This window comes from Ranitomeya imitator, chromosome 6, assembly GCF_032444005.1.
Source record: "Ranitomeya imitator isolate aRanImi1 chromosome 6, aRanImi1.pri, whole genome shotgun sequence".
NCBI classification, from domain to species: Eukaryota; Metazoa; Chordata; class Amphibia; order Anura; family Dendrobatidae; genus Ranitomeya; species Ranitomeya imitator.
In genome coordinates, this window is record NC_091287.1 from 201839833 (window position 1) to 201856558 (window position 16726).

Consider the following 16726-nt stretch of genomic DNA (forward strand, 5'->3'; position numbering starts at 1 on the left):
TGTAAAATCCAAGTACATGTACAAAGAAAGAAAACCACACTGACACACTAGTATCAGAACAGAACTCTTTATTACCACATTCAGTTAGTCTTTATATAGGTTAGTATTCATACATTTTAATAATATAATTGGCTCATCTTATCTCTAAATATTTGCAGGCATTAGCATATATACCTGTAATTGGGTAAGTAATCACTATTGACACCCAGCTTGTGGTCTAGGGGTTGTACTGAGCCCTCTTATCTGATCATGGACTCCATCTTGGAAGGAAACAAATGCTTATAGAAAGAAACTAAGATGAATTCAGGATAGATAAAATACAAATCTTGCTCTCACACCAGTGGAAGGCGAGCTTAGTCTTCCCTTTAATCAGCTCAAGAATAAGCCACAACCCCTTGCCCCCATTGTTGATCACATTTTCATGGCATATTTTTGTTTTTCTTGCACATGTGATTTTAAAGCTATTTTACTTTTTGACGTTTGTTATACATGGGGCCTAATATTTATATAATTTTCATTTTATTTTTTTTTTGTTTTTTTTCCCATATTGGAAAGGGGCATATTTGATTTGCATCAAGTCGGCATAATTTGAGCAAATCTGCAAAATTTGAATTTCGGCAATTTCACTATTATTATTATTTCTTTATATAGCACCATTAATTCCATGGTGCTGTACATGAAAAAAGGGGTTACATACAGGGTCGTTAACTGTGGTAATGGCTGTGCTACAGATAGAATATACCGTATATCCTCCAGTATAAACCGAGATATTCAGCCCATTTTTGGGGGCTGAAAGTCCCCCTCTCGGCTTATACTCGAGTCATACCCAGGGGTCGGCATGGGAGGGGGAGCGGGGGCTGTCTAATTATACTCAACCTGCTCCTGGTGCAGTCCCTGCAGGTCCCTGGCTCCCCGGCGCCCCAGCTTCTTCCTGTACTGAGCGGTCACATGGTATCGCTCATTACAGTAATGAATATGCGGCTCCACCTCCCATAGGGGTGGAGCCGAATATTCATTACTGTAATGAGTGGTAACGGTGACCGCTCAGTAGAGGAAGAAGCAGCAGCGCCGGGGAAGCAGAGACTGCATCGCGCCAGGAGCAGGTGAGTATAGTGTGGAGGGGAGTGCTGCGCTGCGCGATATTCACTTGCTCCTCGTTCCAGCCGCTGCTCCATCTTCAGCGTCTTCTGCAGTGACGCTCAGGTCAGAGGGCGCGGTGACGTGGCTAGTGCATGCCCTCTGCCTGAACGTCAGTGCAGAAGACGCTGAAGATGGAGCGGCGCCGGAACGAAGTCAGGTGAATATTGAAAGTGGCGGGGGACTGAGCGACGGAGAGGTGAGTATGTGATTTTTTTTTTTTTATCGCAGCAACAGCAAATGGGGCAAGTGTCTGTATGGATCATCTTATGGGGCCATAACGTTTGTGCAGCACTATATGGGGCAAGTGTCTGTATGGGGCCATAATCGTTTGTGCAGCACTATATGGGGCAAGTGTCTGTATGGGGCCATAATTAACGTATGTGCAGCACTATATGGGGCAAGTTTCTGTATGGGGCAATAATCAACGTTTGTGCAGCACTATATGGGGCAAGTGTCTGAATGGGGCAATAATCAATTATTGTGCAGCACTATATGGGGCAAGAATCTGTATGGAGCATCTTATGAGGCCATAATCAACGTTTGTGCAGCACTATATGGGGCAAATATCTTTATGGAGCATCTTATGGGCCATAATTAATGTTTGTGCAGCATTATATGGGGCAAATGTCTGTATGGAGTATCTTATGGGGACATAACGTTTGTTCAGCACTATATGGGGCAAATATCTTTATGGAGCATCTTATGGGGCCATATTCAACACTTGTGCAGCATTATATTGGGCAAATGCGTCTATGGAGCATCTTATGGGTCCATTATTAACCTTTATGCAGGATTATATGGGGCATATTTTAATATGGAGCATCTTATGGGGCCATCATAAACTTTATGGATCATTATATGGGGCTTCTGATTCAATATGGATATTCAAAAACACTTAACCTACTGATGGCTCAATTAATTTTACTTTTATTGGTGTCTATTTTTACTTTTGACGTTTACCGGTAGCTGCGGCATTTCCCACTCTAGGCTTATACTCGAGTCATTAAGTTTTCCCAGTTTTTTGTGGCAAAATTAAGGGGGTCGGCTTATATTCGGGTCGGCTTATATTCGAGTATATACGGTAATTTGTTCGGTAAGGAACAGATGGAGCATGGTAGAACTGCTGCTGAATTTATGAAAGAAAAAGAAGGGAAAAAATTGTGTACATACTCGAGTATATACGGTATGTAGTTTTCGTAAAATTAATAATTATTTTTTTGTGTGTCTCTTCTCAAGGTATGAAGAATTCCAACCAATTTCTGCAACACATTTGTGTGGAACTATTAGCCCTACTACAGGTGCTACTTACTGTAATTTATCTGCAGAAAAGGCTGATCTGCTGAACAGAATGAAAGACCAAGCTGGAGACATAACAGAAGAAGACGAAGAGAATGAATTGACTTCTAAGAAGGTGAGAATGCTGAGAGTATGATTCTTCTGTGGATGTCCTGGGTCCCCAATTAATCAGATTTACATCAGTTCATACACTAGATGCTGATACACAAGTGTAGGAACTAGTGATGAGTGAATATACTCATTTCTCGAGATTTCCCGAGCACGCTCGGGTGTCCTCCAAGAATTTTTTAGTGCTCGGAGATTTAGTTTTCATCACCGCAGCTGAATGATTTACATCTGTTAGCCAGCATAAGTACATGTGGGGGTTGCTGGGACACTACATGCTGGAACTCTACATGCTGGAACTCTACATGCTGGAACTCTACATGCCGGGACGCTACATGCTGGGACACTACATGCTGGGAGACTACCTGCTGGGACACTGTCAGGAAATAAGAAGTTCTGACTACTTTAATTACATACAGTTAGGGCCAGAAATATTTGCACAGTGACACAATTTTCGCGAGTTGGGCTCTGCATGCCACCACATTGGATTTGAAATGAAACCTCTACAACAGAATTCAAGTGCAGATTGTAACGTTTAATTTGAAGGGTTGAACAAAAATATCTGATAGAAAATGTAGGAATTGTACACATTTCTTTACAAACACTCCACATTTTAGGAGGTCAAAAGTAATTGGACAAATAAACATAACCCAAACAAAATATTTTTATTTTCAATATTTTGTTGCAAATCCTTTGGAGGCAATCACTGCCTTAAGTCTGGAACCCATGGACATCACCAAACGCTGGGTTTCCTCCTTCTTAATGCTTTGCCAGGTCTTTACAGCCGCAGCCTTCAGGTCTTGCTTGTTTGTGGGTCTTTCCGTCTTAAGTCTGGATTTGAGCAAGTGAAATGCATGCTCAATTGGGTTTAGATCTGGAGATTGACTTGGCCATTGCAGAATGTTCCACTTTTTGGCACTCATGAACTCCTGGGTAGCTTTGGCTGTATGCTTGGGGTCATTGTCCATCTGTACTATGAAGCGCCGTCCAATCAACTTTGCAGCATTTGGCTGAATCTGGGCTGAAAGTATATCCCGGTACACTTCAGAATTCATCCGGCTACTCTTGTCTGCTCTTATGTCATCAATAAACACAAGTGACCCAGTGCCATTGAAAGCCATGCATGTCCATGCCATCACGTTGCCTCCACCATGTTTTACAGAGGATGTGGTGTGCCTTGGATCATGTGCTGTTCCCTTTTTTCTCCAAACTTTTTTCTTCCCATCATTCTGGTACAGGTTGATCTTTGTCTCATCTGTCCATAGAATACTTTTCTAGAACTGAGCTGGCTTCTTGAGGTGTTTTTCTGCAAATTTAACTCTGGCCTGTCTATTTTTGGTATTGATGAATGGTTTGCATCTAGATGTGAACCCTTTGTATTTACTGTCATGGAGTCTTCTCTTTACTGTTGACTTAGAGACAGATACACCTACTTCACTGAGAGTGTTCTGGACTTCAGTTGATGTTGTGAACGGGTTCTTCTTCACCAAATTAAGTATGCGGCGATCATCCACCACTGTTGTCATCCGTGGACGCCCAGGCCTTTTTGAGTTCCCAAGCTCACCAGTCAATTCCTTTTTTCTCAGAATGTACCCAACTGTTGATTTTGCTACTCCAAGCATGTCTGCTATCTCTCTGATGGATTTTTTCTTTTTTTTCAGCCTCAGGATGTTCTGCTTCACCTCAATTGAGAGTTCCTTTGACCGCATGTTGTCTGCTCACAGCAACAGCTTCCAAATGCAAAACCACACACCTGGAATCCACCCCTGACCTTTTAACTACTTCATTGATTACAGGTTAACGAGGGAGACGCCTTCAGAGTTAATTGCAGCCCTTAGAGTCCATTGTCCAATTACTTTTGGTCCCTTGAAAAAGAGGACGCTATGCATTACAGAGCTATGATTCCTAAACCCTTTCTCCGATTTGGATGTGGAAACTATCATATTGCAGCTGGGAGTGTGCACTTTCAGCCCATATTATATATATAATTGTATTTCTGAACATGTTTTTGTAAACAGCTAAAATAACAAAACTTGTGTCACTGTCCAAATATTTCTGGCCCTAACTGTATACAGAGCTCTCAGCTACAGTTTCCTGTGCATGCCATCAGAAGGCTGGAATCCTAATCCCCTCATTTCCCCCCTCCTTCAAGAGTTTTTATGTCTCTGTGCTGTAACCATCAAGTTTCCCTACACTCCTCGTTCCCCCCTCCCACCTGATACTGGCTAAATCTGGTACAGAAAGCATGGGATTCTATTGTTCTTTTAAGGTTATGTATATTGGCACCGATCAGGGCTAGAGATGTAAGGATTATATATTCCGGATGACCATTTAGCGACCTATAACTCCCTGAAATCTCTAGAAGCTAAACTCAATGAGTGCAACGAGCGAGTTTCTCCATAAGTGGGTCATGTAACTATGCCATGTTTACACTTAAAAGAATCCCCCTGATGTGGTGCACCTCCTGATCATTGGGTCATCCATATACAAGGTTCATACAGTGAACTATGTCAAAAAATAGTTTGTCTCTGAGAAAAGAGGAGTGCATTTCATAACTCAGCCCACTCAGTGATGTCACGACCAGAGGGCATATTTAAACCCTGCTGAGTTGTGAGTGGGTCTTTTGTCCGAGGTCTAGCTGCTATACAGATGTGTGATATGCATTTAGATGTGGCCCCTGAGCACATGGGAAGCCAGGAGATGAAATGATCTGAACGAAATGTAAGTGCTCTCTTCAACTTTAATCCCATTTTATTTGTAATTGTACTGTACATATAACCCTTGTCTTCTTTATAATATCTTTTTATACTTCTGTAAACACTGCCTACCTTTTTGGGAGTATAATATAAAATTACTAGCTTTATCTCTCCTTGCTCTATAACGTACGGTAACGTCCTCTGAAGTGAATTACGGTACTAATCTGGATTGTCTCCAGACTCATTAATAATTAAGAAATCAGAGCTGGTGGCAGCGGAACTTGTCCTGTTCATTGGGAGGCTTTGAGGCGCCGGCAGCATTGATAATTATTGTTCCCGCCTGAATGGGAGTAGTTATATCGCCCTCGCTGCCGTGTGCCCATTAGCCTGTACAAAGTAAGGCAGCCTTTCTGGTGACTAATTATCCTAGGTGCAATACCCGGTCTGACCTGAGGGTAAGGGGTGCACCAGAGAGCTGCAAGTTCCAAACCGGAACTGGGAAGTGGGATATTGATAAATCCCTTTTGAAAATAATCAGGACAACCAAACAACCCCAGTTCATGACAAATTGGTGTGAGTGGTGCTGATGATAAAGGTATCCTCCCCGTGAACCATGACATATTGGTGGCAGCGCAGTGGGATCATAGTGCATTAGTGATCCGGTTTGAGCAATCATTCCTCTCACTAAAAACTTGCACAGTTCTTGCGAGGACTTGGGGCAAAAAAGTTTTGGAGAACAAGCCCAGTGTTTACTAGTCCTGAGACAATTGTGTGTATAGCAATTACACCTTCCATTTCTCTTTGTTGTTCTATCCTATCTTTTATTTGGCAATGATGGCCGCAAAACGAGAAGGCTGGTACACCCAGCAGAAGTAGAACACTCTTGTTGGAGTATGCACGTACCATGGCCTGGAACCCCATGGCAAAACCAAGGCTCAATTGGTAACAGAACTGTTGCAATCTGAAGCAGACTAAGCCCGGTCTCAGAGCCCAGTGGCTGCAGAAGCCAGCACAAGCAAAAATGGTGCTGCAGCAGGGGTCCAACCACTGAATGCTGGCCTTGCAACCAGGGCAGATTGGACCCCAACCTACTGGCAGCCTTGGAACAACTCCCCGCCGACGACCGTGATGGACATCTGAGGCTGATCCAGTGATAAAGGGCAGGGTTTTCCTCCAAAAATTACTAACCAAAGGAGGAACCCTCCTTGCACCTCTATTGAGGTCCGATATTAACTATTATCGCCAAACTTGACTATTAATAATTAATATCCACTAAATACGCCTCAACTTTATCTTTTCCTTATACTATACACTAACTGAGACAAAACAGTGAAACAATAAAGGATATTTATTACACACACACAAGTCTGCAGTCTATAACATACATATATATTTATACCCAAGCTGGCGACTATAAATATATATGTATATAAATATATGGATATAACAACTCTGATACAGTAATATCACTCCAGTTTTACAGTGATATCCCCACAATATCACACAGTAATAACCCACAATGTCCTGTAATATCACAACAATATCACCACAATATAAAAACCCACAATTAACTGCCCGATTACCCAAATCACACATACAATATCAGCCCTCCCAATCTATAGCTTACTAACCCTAAGGCCTAAGAGGTTACATGGCCTAGTAAGAAAAGGGGATACAAAGTATACTTAAGCCACCATGTATGTCCATGATCGTCCCAGGAAACCAGCAAGGCCAGAGACCTCCAAGCACATACGTTGTCCTTTTATGTCCAGCCAAGAAGAGGTGTGTCCAGCCCCAGGTGTGTGGGGATGAGGTCACAAGTCTATTGTCCACTGGGAAAGGTACATCCCCCTCAATCCTGAATGAACCTGTTTTACCAGCACATGGAGCAAGATGGAAGGTCCTCATGTGGAACACATGGCAGGATCTTATCACTAAACACATCTCTATGTAAAGATATACATTTTGGGGCACTTCCTCTTCTGCATCCAGCAATAACAGCAGGAGGCCAAAGCCAAGCGATAGGTGGAGAGAGCCGAGCGGCAAGCGGTGTGGGAGCACCAGCTGGAGCTAGACAGACTCCAGGGGCCAAGGTCGTCCCAGTCCAGCAGCAAGTCAAGCAGCATTCAGATCCCTAAACCCTGGCCAGAGCACTTTCTTGTGATGGAAAACAACGGGGGACTTGGACACTTGTTTTGAGGGCCTTTGAAAAGGCCTGCAGACAGTGTTGGATGCCGAATGATGAATGGGCCCGATACTTGACCCCAGGGCTAAAAGGCAAAGCTCTGGAGGTGTTTGCTTCTCTCCCGCTAGACCAAGATGAAGATTGAGGCCATGAAGCAGTCCCTGATAACAAAGTACCAGCTTACACCTGAGGTTTACTATAGAAAGTTCCGGAACCTCCAACATGGCCCACACGACAGCTACGCTGATGTGGCGCATGGACTTGTGACCCACTTTGACCAGTGGACCCAAGGACTGTCAGTGACCACCTTTGCACAGCTGCGGGACCTGATGGTCAAAGATCAGTTCTTACATCTTTCCCTAGCTGAGGTGCGACAGTTTGTGATGGACAGAGAGCCCAAAGATGTGACTAAAGATTGCCCATGCATATGAGGTCAACCGGAAGTGCGGAAGCCAGTGACCACCAGCTGAAGAAGGGGGTAAGCCTGCAACCAACGCCAGTACCCCTGCCAGCTATCTCAACAGAGGCCCTCTTCCTGTAGCCAACAGCATCAGACCTACCAACGACCTACGCTAGTGCTTTTCTTGCAAGCAGACTGGTCACATCAGCGCTCACTGTCCGGAGAAGCAGAAGAACCCCCCAGCAAGGCCTCAAGGCCTAATGCAGCAGTTCTTTTGGTGGGTGGGTCGGTTGGGAGGGTGTTGTTATGAATAGGTAATTCAGAACCACAATGGACCTTGAAATTCAGAGCACACAAAGTGACCTGACAATAACCAAAAAACATAGGACGAGCTCTGAGACGTGGAAACTCTGCTGACCGCAATCCCTAATCCTATCCCACCACACTAGAGGCAGCCGTGGATTGCGCCTAACGCTCCCTATGCAACTCGGCACAGCCTGAGAAACTAGCTAGCCCTAAGATAGAAAAATAAGCCTACCTTGCCTCAGAGAAATACCCCAAAGGAAAAGGCAGCCCCCCACATATAATGACTGTGAGTAGAGATGAAAATACAAACGCAGAGATTAAATAGATTTAGCAAAGTGAGGCCAAACTTACTAAACAGACCGAAGATAGGAAAGATAGCTTTGCGGTCAACACAAAACCCTAAAAACAACCACGCAGAGGGGGCAAAAAGATCCTCCGCACCGACTAATGATACGGAGGTGCTCCCTCTGCGTCCCAGAGCTTCCAGCAAGCAAGAAAAACCAATATAGCAAGCTGGACAGAATAAATAGCACACAAAAACAACACAAGCAAAACTTAGCTTATGCAGGAAGACAGGCCACAGGAACGATCCAGGAGGAAGCAAGACCAATACTAGAACATAGACTGGAGGCCAGGATCAAAGCACTAGGTGGAGTTAAATACAGCAGCACCTAACGACTTAACCTCATCACCTGAGGAAGGAAACTCAGAAGCCGCAGTACCACTCACATCCATCAACGGAAGCCCATAGACAGAATCAGCCGAAGTACCACTTGTGACCACAGGAGGGAGCTCGACCACAGAATTCACAACAGTACCCCCCCCTTGAGGAGGGGTCACCGAACCCTCACCAGAGCCCCCAGGCCGACCAGGATGAGCCATATGAAAGGCACGAACAAGATCGGCAGCATGGACATCAGAGGCAAAGACCCAGGAGTTATCTTCCTGACCATAACCCTTCCACTTAACCAGATACTGGAGTTTCCGTCTCGAAACACGAGAATCCAAAATCTTCTCCACTACATACTCCAACTCCCCCTCCACCAAAACCGGGGCAGGAGGATCAACAGATGGAACCATAGGTGCCACGTATCTCCGCAACAATGACCTATGGAATACGTTATGGATGGAAAAAGAATCTGGAAGGGTCAACCGAAAAGACACAGGATTAAGAACCTCAGAAATCCTATACGGACCAATGAAACGAGGCTTAAACTTAGGAGAGGAAACCTTCATAGGAATATAATGAGATGACAACCAAACCAAATCCCCAACACGAAGTCGGGGACCCACACAGCGTCTGCGATTAGCGAAACGTTGAGCCTTCTCCTGGGACAAGGTCAAATTGTCCACTACATGAGTCCAAATCTGCTGCAACCTGTCTACCACAGTATCCACACCAGGACAGTCCGAAGACTCAACCTGCCCTGAAGAGAAACGAGGATGGAACCCAGAATTGCAGAAAAACGGCGAAACCAAGGTAGCCGAGCTGGCCCGATTATTAAGGGCGAACTCAGCCAACGGCAAAAAGGACACCCAATCATCCTGATCAGCAGAAACAAAGCATCTCAGATATGTTTCCAAGGTCTGATTGGTTCGTTCAGTCTGGCCATTTGTCTGAGGATGGAAAGCCGAGGAAAAAGACAAATCAATGCCCATCCTAGCACAAAAGGCCCGCCAAAACCTCGAAACAAACTGGGAACCACTGTGAGAAACGATGTTCTCTGGAATGCCATGCAAACGAACCACATGCTGGAAGAACAATGGCACCAAATCAGAGGAGGAAGGCAATTTAGACAAGGGTACCAAATGGACCATCTTAGAGAAGCGATCACAAACCACCCAAATGACCGACATTTTTTGAGAGACGGGGAGATCCGAAATAAAATCCATAGAGATATGTGTCCAAGGCCTCTTCGGGACCGGCAAGGGCAAAAGCAACCCACTGGCACGAGAACAGCAGGGCTTAGCCCGAGCACAAATCCCACAGGACTGCACAAAAGAACGCACATCCCGCGACAGAGACGGCCACCAAAAGGATCTAGCCACTAAATCTCTGGTACCAAAGATTCCAGGATGACCAGCCAACACCGAACAATGAACCTCAGAGATAACTTTATTCGTCCACCTATCAGGGACGAACAGTTTCTCCGCTGGGCAACGATCAGGTTTATCAGCCTGAAACTTTTGCAGCACCCGCCGCAAATCAGGGGAGATGGCAGACACAATTACTCCCTCTTTGAGAATACCCGCCGGCTCAGGCAAACCCGGAGAGTCGGGCACAAAACTCCTAGACAGGGCATCCGCCTTCACATTTTTAGAGCCCGGAAGGTACGAAACCACAAAGTCAAAATGGGACAAAAACAGCGACCAACGAGCCTGTCTAGGATTCAACCGTTTGGCAGACTCGAGATAAGTCAAGTTCTTGTGATCAGTCAAGACCACCACACGATGCTTAGCTCCTTCAAGCCAATGACGCCACTCCTCGAATGCCCACTTCATGGCCAGCAACTCTTGATTGCCAACATCATAATTTCGCTCAGCAGGCGAAAACTTCCTGGAAAAGAAGGCGCATGGCTTCATCACCGAGCAATCAGAACCTCTTTGCGACAAAACAGCCCCCGCTCCAATTTCAGAAGCATCAACCTCGACCTGGAACGGAAGCAAAACATCTGGTTGACACAACACAGGGGCAGAAGAAAAACAACGCTTTAACTCTTGAAAAGCTTCCACAGCAGCAGAAGACCAATTGACCAAATCAGCACCCTTCTTTGTCAAATCGGTCAAAGGTTTAGCAATACTAGAAAAATTACAGATGAAGCGACGATAAAAATTAGCAAAGCCCAGGAACTTTTGCAGACTCTTCAGAGATGTCGGCTGAGTCCAATCATAAATGGCCTGGACCTTAGCAGGGTCCATCTCGATAGTAGAAGGGGAGAAAATGAACCCCAAAAATGAAACCTTCTGAACACCAAAGAGACACTTTGATCCCTTCAGAAACAAAGAATTAGCACGCAGGATCTGGAACACCATTCTGACCTGCTTCACATGAGACTCCCAATCATCCGAGAAGACCAAAATATCATCCAAGTATACAATCAGGAATTTATCCAGGTACTCTCGGAAGATGTCATGCATAAAGGACTGAAATACTGATGGAGCATTGGCAAGTCCGAATGGCATAACTAGGTACGCAAAATGGCCCTCGGGCATATTAAATGCAGTTTTCCATTCATCGCTCCTTTTAATACGCACAATATTATATGCACCACGAAGATCTATCTTGGAGAACCAACTAGCCCCCTTAATCCGAGCAAACAAATCAGATAGCAGCGGCAAGGGGTTCTGAAATTTGACCGTGATTTTATTTAGAAGACGGTAATCAATACAAGGTCTCAGCGAACCATCCTTCTTGGCCACAAAAAAGAACCCTGCTCCCAATGGCGATGATGACGGGCGAATATGACCCTTCTCCAAGGATTCTTTTACGTAACTCCGCATAGCGGCGTGCTCAGGTACCGATAAATTAAACAATCGACCCTTAGGAAACTTACTACCAGGAATCAAATCGATAGCACAATCACAATCCCTATGCGGAGGTAGGGCATTGGACTTGGGCTCATCGAATACATCCCGGTAATCAGACAAGAACTCTGGGACCTCAGAAGGGGTGGATGATGAGATAGACAGAAATGGAACATCACCGTGTACCCCCTGACAACCCCAGCTGGACACAGACATAGATTTCCAATCTAATACTGGGTTATGGACTTGTAGCCATGGCAACCCCAACACGACCACATCATGCAGATTATGCAACACCAGAAAGCGAATATCCTCCTGGTGCGCAGGAGCCATGCACATGGTCAGCTGGGTCCAATACTGAGGCTTATTCTTGGCTAAAGGCGTAGCATCAATTCCTCTCAATGGAATAAGACACTGCAAGGGCTCTAAGACAAACCCACAGCGCCTAGCAAACTCCAAGTCCATCAAATTCAGGGCAGCACCTGAATCCACAAATGCCATGACAGAATAGGAAGACAAAGAGCAGATCAAAGTAACGGACAAAAGAAATTTTGACTGTACCATACCAATGATGGCAGACTTAGCGAACCGCTTAGTGCGCTTAGGACAATCGGAGATAGCATGAGTGGAATCACCACAGTAGAAACACAGCCCATTCTGACGTCTGTGTTCTTGCCTTTCAGCTCTGATCAAAGTCCTATCGCACTGCATAGGCTCAGGTTTATGCTCAGATGATACCGCTAAATGGTGCACAGATTTACCCTCACGCAAGCGTCGACCGATCTGAATGGCCAAAGACATAGACTCATTCAGACCAGCAGGCATAGGAAATCCCACCATGACATCCTTAAGGGCTTCAGAGAGACCCTTTCTGAAAATAGCTGCCAGCGCACATTCATTCCATTGAGTGAGCACGGACCACTTTCTAAACTTCTGACAATAAATCTCTATCTCATCCTGACCCTGACACAGAGCCAGCAAATTTTTCTCTGCCTGATCCACTGAATTAGGTTCATCGTACAGTAATCCGGGCGCCAGAAAAAATCAATATTACATAATGCAGGATCTCCTGGCGCAAGGGAAAATGCCCAGTCTTGAGGGTCGCCACGTAATAAAGAAATAATGATCTTAACTTGTTGAACTGGGTCACCAGAGGAGCGAGGTTTCAAAGCCAGAAACAGTTTGCAATTATTTTTGAAACTCAGAAATTTAGCTCTATCTCCAGAAAACAAATCAGGAATAGGAATTTTAGGTTCTAACATAGGATTCTGAACCACTAAATCTTTAATGTTCTGTACACTTATAGTGAGATTATCCATCAAAGAGGACAGACCCTGAATGTCCATGTCCACACCTGTGTTCTGAACCACCCTGATGTAAAGGGGAAAAAAAAGGCAAAACACAGTGCAAAGAAAAAGAATGGTCTCAGAACTTCTTTTTTCCCTCTATTGAGAAGCATTAGTACTTTGGGCCTCCAGTACTGTTATGAATAGGTAATTCAGAACCACAATGGACCTTGAAATTCAGAGCACACAAAGTGACCTGACAATAACCAAAAAACATAGGACGAGCTCTGAGACGTGGAAACTCTGCTGACAGCAATCCCTAATCCTATCCAACCACACTAGAGGCAGCCGTGGATTGCGCCTAACGCTCCCTATGCAACTCGGCACAGCCTGAGAAACTAGCTAGCCCTAAGATAGAAAAATAAGCCTACCTTGCCTCAGAGAAATACCCCAAAGGAAAAGGCAGTCCCCCACATATAATGACTGTGAGTAGAGATGAAAATACAAACGCAGAGATGAAATAGATTTAGCAAAGTGAGGCCCAACTTACTAAACAGACCGAAGATAGGAAAGATAGCTTTGCGGTCAACACAAAACCCTACAAACAACCACGCAGAGGGGGCAAAAAGACCCTCCGCACCGACTAACGATACAGAGGTGCTCCCTCTGCGTCCCAGAGCTCCCAGCAAGCAAGAAAAACCAATACAGCAAGCTGGACAGAAAAAATAGCACACAAAAACAACACAAGCAAAACTTAGCTTATGCAGGAAGACAGGCCACAGGAACGATCCAGGAGGAAGCAAGACCAATACTAGAACATAGACTGGAGGCCAGGATCAAAGCACTAGGTGGAGTTAAATAGAGCAGCACCTAACGACTTAACCTCATCACCTGAGGAAGGAAACTCAGAAGCCGCAGTACCACTCACATCCACCAACGGAAGCCCATAGACAGAATCAGCCGAAGTACCACTTGTGACCACAGGAGGGAGCTCGACCACAGAATTCACAACAGGGTGTATGACAACGTGCAGCATGTCACCGTGGGGGGGCCATACCGCTCAGTCCTCAAGACACCGGGGCTGAACGAACCCTCATCTGACCCAAACTGGCAGCCCCTGAAGAGATTATTCCAGGGAAAACCCTGACTGTCAGCGGGATTGGAGGCATCCGCTGTCCCCTGCCAATGGCCGGGTGTATATAGATTGGAGTGCCGGGAGCGGGGTGAAGGAAGTGTGGCTGTCCAATAACTTGCCCACTGATGTTATATTGGGGACTGATTTGGGGAGGATGGTTACTCTCACGATAATGTGAATATGCCATGCTTGAGTATCTACCTAAAAGTATATTGTTTTTCAGACACAAGCTGTGGGCCTTTCTGACCCCACTTTTCCCCTTCTATTCTCTGTCTGTGTGTGTAACCCTAAACCCATCATTTACCCCCTCCTTCAGGAATTTGTATGGCTTCAAAGTGAAAGTACAAATCAAAGCAATGAAAAAAAACCCAGGTTTCTTTGTCCTTGCAAATGTAAATATCATAGCATTGAATAATGATAGAAGTGGGACAAATACATTTTTGACATGGGCTTCGGAAGAACTATCAGCCAGTGAGTTTTCTAGGTTCCAGAACCAGCACAATTGAGAAATGGATTACTACAGAATTGGGTCCCCCAGCTACCCCATGTCTATATTTAAACTAATCCCTATGGCACGCTGAGCATAATGACATGGGTGTCATCTTTCTATGAGGTTCGTACGCCAAGATATGTGGGACTATGGATTTTCATACTGCTAAGACAGGGCAGTATCCAGCCTCTAAGCGACTTCACCACAGGGGGAGGGCTTTGGTTTTAGGCTAGGAAATAACTGAGTGAAGCAGGAGTCTTCAAGTGTCTTTGTCCGGGGTCTAGCTGCTAAACAGAGGGGTGATGCATCTGGATATATGCTCGCCCTTCCACACAGCACACGGTCGGCCATGAGATAAGATGATAAAATGAAATAAAAGTGATTTTTCAACGTTAATCCCATTTTATTTGTGATTGTATTGTACATATTATATTTGTCTTCTTTACAATACCTTTTTATACTTCTGTAAACACTGCATACTTTTTTTTTGAGTAAAATATAAAATTACTAACTTTGTCTCTCCTTGCTCTATAACGTACAGTTACGTCCTCTGAAGTGAATTATGCTACTAATCTGGGTTGGCTCCGGAGCCATTTAAGAAATCGGAGCTGGTGGCAGCGGAATTTGTCCTGTGCGTTAGGAGGCTTTGTAGTGGTGGCGGCATTGATGATTATCGTTACCGTCTGAGTGGGAGTAGTTATATCGCCCTCGCTGCAGTGTACCCCTTAGCCAGTGCAAAGTAAGGCAGCCTTTCTGGTGACTAATTATCCTAGGTGCAGTACCCGGTCTTACCTGAGGGTAAGTGGGGCGCCAGAGAGCTGCAAGTTCCAAACCAGAACTGGGAAGTGGGATATAGATAAATCCAATTCGGAAAGAACCATGGTAAACCAAACAACCCCGGTTCATGACAAATTGGTGTGAGTGGTGAGGATGAGAAAGGTATCATCCCCGTGAACTGTGACAGACACTACATGCTATGACACTCCATGCTATGACACTCCATGCTGAGACGCTGCATGCTGAGACGCTGCATGCTGAGACGCTGCATGCTGGGATGCTGCATGCTGGGACACATGCTGGGGCACTACATGCATTAGAGCTTAATACCTGTGATGGGGTGCCACCATTGCAACAAGTCAGTTCAGGACATTTCCTCCCTCTGACATCTTCTGTAAATGGTATCACTGAAGAGCGGTCAGGAACCACAGCTGCTCCTCCACACAGGTGAAGACGACATAAAGTTCCAAAGCCGGTAGCTGAGCACTAAAGTCCATCGTGCCTAGAACGCCATCTATCTGCTGACCCAATAACTGCAAATCTACGTACTTCTTCTGGCATTAACTCTTTCCAGTCCAACAATATATGACGTGCTCTAAAATTATGATTTTCATGTTGCAGTCCAACATCCGCTCACACTTTTTTTTTTTTTTTACTGAATTTCTTCTGATCAGTACTGACTTTTGCCAGCAGATAGTGCAGGGTGCACTCACTTTCTCAGCAGGACATGTATTTTGAAAAATCAGAATAAAATGGGTTGGAAATGGTTTTAACATCATTGTGGAGGAGGGATAATGCTCTGGGGTTGTCATAGGCACCTTGTTGTCAATGAGCAGAATAATGCCTCAGCATGTAAAGACATTGTGGCCATTTGTAGCTTCCAGCTTTCAAAGCACGCCTCTTCCATTCTTCTCTTTTCTCTGCTTTGTGTATCGTAGTGTAGCACAAGTCCTTTAGATATCACATCACACCCCTTGAGGCACTCCATGTAGGCCATATTAGGCAAGCTGAATCTTCTTTTCTCCACAGCCAATGATAGCATATTTTACATCTTTTACTGCAATTCGCAATACATAACTACTAGCAATGTGTGTGTGTAATGGTGTCCTTAGCCACTGGCGTCCCTCACATTGGAGGCATTTCTTTTATACTTATTGTTTCATTTTTTTGGCAAATACTATTTGTATATTAAATAAAAAGTGCAATTTATTTATATAAGATATATCTTCTTCTTGCTTTTCTGCCCGCTTTTCTGCCCACTTTTTTCTAATGGTTAAATAAGTTAGTGACACAGACGGGATTTTTACTCATCAAATTTTGCAGTTTTTTGTATTAAAATTCTTTAGACTCCAAGTACCTTCAACACCAACCCATAAGTAGTCAAC

General features: G+C 44.7%; 1 protein-coding gene across 3 annotated transcripts in view; it reads left to right on the forward strand.

The window, feature by feature from the left end:
- LOC138642334 (protein Shroom4-like) overlaps nt 1–16726 on the forward strand; it is a 1359201-nt gene that overhangs the window by 1300826 nt on the left and 41649 nt on the right. For all 3 annotated transcript variants that reach the window (XM_069730433.1, XM_069730435.1, XM_069730434.1), the window contains one exon: nt 2377–2551. In XM_069730433.1, the coding sequence (XP_069586534.1) occupies nt 2377–2551 (175 nt within the window). The remainder of the gene's footprint in view (nt 1–2376; nt 2552–16726) is intronic.